This window comes from Nicotiana tabacum, chromosome 8 (genome assembly GCF_000715075.1).
Source record: "Nicotiana tabacum cultivar K326 chromosome 8, ASM71507v2, whole genome shotgun sequence".
Lineage (NCBI taxonomy): Eukaryota > Viridiplantae > Streptophyta > Magnoliopsida > Solanales > Solanaceae > Nicotiana > Nicotiana tabacum.
In genome coordinates this window covers 117,382,963-117,386,796 of record NC_134087.1, presented here as the reverse complement: position 1 = coordinate 117,386,796, position 3,834 = coordinate 117,382,963, and the positions used below count along the sequence as shown (strand labels likewise).

Here is a 3,834-nt window from a genome sequence, read left to right as displayed (position 1 = left end):
GCCATTGGGGTGTTACTTCAAACTATTGCCGAAGTAGTATCCCGTCGTAGTCCGAACAAGGTCGAACTCATATTTTCGTCGATGGCCTTGGCCATTGGGATGTTGCTTCGAACTGTCGTCGAAGTATTATCCCATCGTAGTTCGACTGAAGTCGAACTCATGTTTTCGTTGATGGCCTTGGCCATTGGGATGTTGCTTCGAACTGTCGTCGAAGTAGTATCTCGTTATAGTTTAAACAAGGTCGAACTTATATTTTCATCGATGGCCTTGGCCATTGGGATGTTGCTTCAAACTGTCGTCGAAGTAGTATCTCATCATAGTTCAAACGAGGTCGAACTCATGTTTTTGTCGATGGCCTTGGCCATTGGGATGTTGCTTCGAACTGTTGGGAAGTAGTATCCCGTCGTATTTCGAACGAGGTTGAACTCATGTTTTCGTCGATGGCCTTGGCCATTGGGATATTGCTTCGAACTGTCATCGAATTAGTATCCCGTCGTAGTTCGAACGAGGTCGAACTCATGTTTTCGTCGATGGCCTTGGCCATTGGGATGTTGCTTCGAACTGTTGGGAAGTAGTATCCCGTCGTATTTCGAACGAGGTTGAACTCATGTTTTCGTCGATGGCCTTGGCCATTGGGATGTTGCTTCGAACTTTCATCGAATTAGTATCCCGTCGTAGTTCGAACGAGGTCGAACTCATGTTTTCGTCGATGGCCTTGGCCATTGGGATGTTGCTTCGAACTGTCGTCGAAGTAGTATCCCGTCGTAGTTCAAACTAGGTCGAACTCATTTTTCTTCGATGGCCTTGTCCATTGGGATGTTGCTTCGAACTGTCATCGAAGTAGTATCATGTCATAGTTCGAACTAGGTCGAACTCATGTTTTCGTCGATGGCCTTGGCCATTGGGATGTTGCTTCGAACTGTCATCGAAGTAGTATCCCGTCGTACTTTGAACGAGGTCGAACTCATATTTTCGTCGATGGCCTTGGCCATTGGGATGTTTCTTCGAACTATCATCAAATTAGTATCCCGTCGTAGTTCGAACGAGTTTGAACTCATGTTTTCGTCGATGGCCTTGGACATTGGGATGTTGCTTCGAACTGTCGTCGAAGTAGTATCCCGTCGTAGTTCGAACTAGGTCGAACTCATGTTTTCTTCGATGGCCTTGGACATTGGGATGTTGCTTCGAACTGTCGTCAAAGTAGTATCCCGTCGTAGTTCGAACTAGGTCGAACTCATGTTTTTGTCGATGGCCTTGGCCATTGGGATGTTGCTTTGAACTATCGTCGAAGTAGTATCCCGTCGTAGTTCGAACTAGGTCGAACGCATGTTTTCGTCGATGGCCTTGACCATTTCTCATTAGAGGTTTGATCGTATTTCTGTAGGAAGACACATGTCGACTTTATTCATGCAATGGAGGTTTGATTATATACTTGTAAGAATCACATGTCAACCTTATAAATACGATGGAGATTTGATTATATTCTTTTGAGAATTACATGTCGACTCTGTTCATACAATGGAGATTTGATTATCTATATCCAGTCCCTTTATTACTTCGCTCCGGAGACTGTGTCGACGGCCGGGGTAATGAACAATACTTCGAACCTCGAGACGTCTCCCTTGTCGCCTCATTAAAAACCTCACCGAAAAAACCCGATTGGGACAAAACCCGGACGAGGGAAAAAGAGTACGACTTAGGTGGAGCCTTCTTTTAAAAGTGGAAGTATTTGAGATGGGCGACATTCCAGTTGTTTTGGAGTAGTTTTCCCTCAATTGTCTCTAACTAGAATGCTCCTTTGTTTGCTGCGGCTGTGATTTTGTATGTTCCGTCCCAGCTTGTTCCCAATTTTCCTTCATTAGGATCTTTCATTGCTTGTGTTTTAGCCTTGAGGACGTAATCTCTGACTTTGAGCGGTCGCACTTTGGCCTTCTTGTTGTAGTACCTTTCCACTTGTTGCTTCTGGGCTACCATTCTTATGTGGGCCATATCTCTCCGTTCTTCGACTTTATCCAGGTCTTGTAGCCTGGTTTCATCGTTGCTTGGTCCATTCTCGTCTAAGTATCTCAAACTAGGCTCTCTGACCTCGACGGGTATAACTGCGTCAGTCCCGTAGACTAGTGAATATAGCGTCTCACCCATACTGGTTTTTGGTGTGGTGTGATATGCCCATAATACTTTTGGTAGTAGTTCAAGCCATAGCCCTTTGGTGTCCTCGAGCTTCTTTTTCAATTTATTCAGTATTACTTTATTGGAGGATTTGTCTTGACCAATGCCGGTAGGATGATACGGTATGGAGAGTATTCGTTTAATATGCCATTTCTCAAAAAACTCGATCGTTTTCTTTCCGACAAACTGAGGCCCGTTATCGCAGCTGATTTCTTTGGGGATGCCGAAATGACATATTATGTTTTTCCATAGGGACGCGATGACCTCTTGCTCGCGTATCTGCGTATATGCACCCGCTTCCACCCATTTAGAAAAATAATCAGTTAAAACCAAAAGAAAACGTACCTTGCCTCATCCGGCTGGGAGGGGTGCGACTATGTCCATCCCCCACTTTATGAATGGCCATGGTGAAGTGACGGAATGAAGGAGTTTCCCTGCTTAATGTATCATAGGGGCGTACTTCTAACACTGTTCACATTTCCTGATGTAGTCCGCAACTTCTTTTTTCATGGTGGGCCAGTAGTATCCGGCACGGATGAGGGTGCGGTTTCCTGTGTGGGCATTGCAGTGCCCCTCATGTACTTCTTCCAATACTCATCTTGTTTTGTTTGGCCTAGGGCATTTGGCTAGGGGGCTGCCGAACGTTCTTTTGTAGAGATCACCGTTTATAAAGCTGTATCTGGCTGCCTGTATCCGAAGCTTTTTGGCTTCCTTCTTATCTTGCCAGAGCGTTCTGTCCTGCAAATATGCTACGAGGCGGTTTCGCCAGTCCCAAGTCAGGTTTACAGAATGTACCTCGACGTGGTCTATGGCGGAATGGAGAAGGGTGACCACGTTTTCCCTGTTGATGTTTTTGGTGGCTACCACTAGCTTGGCGAGGCCGTCTGCTTTGATATTCTGCGCCTTAGGTATTTGGTCGAGGCGACATTCATCGAATTCTGGCAGTAGTTTGTGAATTTCTGACTGGTACTTTTTTAGTCTCTGTTCTTTGATTTGGAAAGTCCTGGTGACTTGGTTCACCACGAGTTGAGAGTCGCAATGGAGGACGAGTCGTCGGGTGCTGTATTTGAGGGCTAATTTCAATCCTGCAATCAAAGCTTCGTACTCGGCCTCGTTGTTAGTCATCTTTGGGCATCGTATGGACTTGCGAATTACTTCACCTATAGGAACTTCGAGGACGAGTCCCAGTCCCGATCCCGAGGCATTAGAAGCACCGTCAGTGTAGAGGACACAGAGGTCGGGGTGTGCGGAAGCGCGAAGCGCTTCCTACTCTACTTTAGACAATATTTCCGCACTGAAATCAACAACGAAATCGGCGAGCACCTGCGACTTAATGGCAGTTCGTGGTTGGTATGTTATATCATGCTCGCTTAGTTCTATGGCCCATTTGGCCAATCTACCCAATAACTCGGGTTTGTGTAGGATACCCCTTGGGGGAAGGTTGTCACCACTTTGATGGGGTGACATTAAAAATATGGTCTAAGCTTTTGTAAAGCTACGACTAATGCCAAAGCTAATTTTTCAAGGTGAGGGTACCTCGTTTCGGCATCGATTAAGGTTTTGCTGATATAGTAAATCGGAGATTGTGTACCTTCGTTCTCGCAGACCATGACTGTGCTCACGGCGACTTCGGAGACCGCTAGATACAGAATTAGACATTCCCCT

General features: G+C 45.9%; 1 protein-coding gene across 1 annotated transcript; it reads right to left on the bottom strand.

The window, feature by feature from the left end:
- Nucleotides 1-1,785: 1,785 nt before the first annotated feature.
- On the bottom strand, nt 1,786-2,142 carry LOC142163268 (uncharacterized). The gene has a single exon (XM_075220538.1). It carries the CDS (start codon nt 2,140-2,142, stop codon nt 1,786-1,788), a length of 357 nt encoding a protein of 118 aa, XP_075076639.1.
- Nucleotides 2,143-3,834: the final 1,692 nt, after the last annotated feature.

Coding starts and splice junctions, on each gene's coding strand:
- LOC142163268 (XM_075220538.1), bottom strand. CDS start 2,142: ATGGGTGAGACGCTATATTCACTAGTCTACGGGACTGACGCAGTTATA.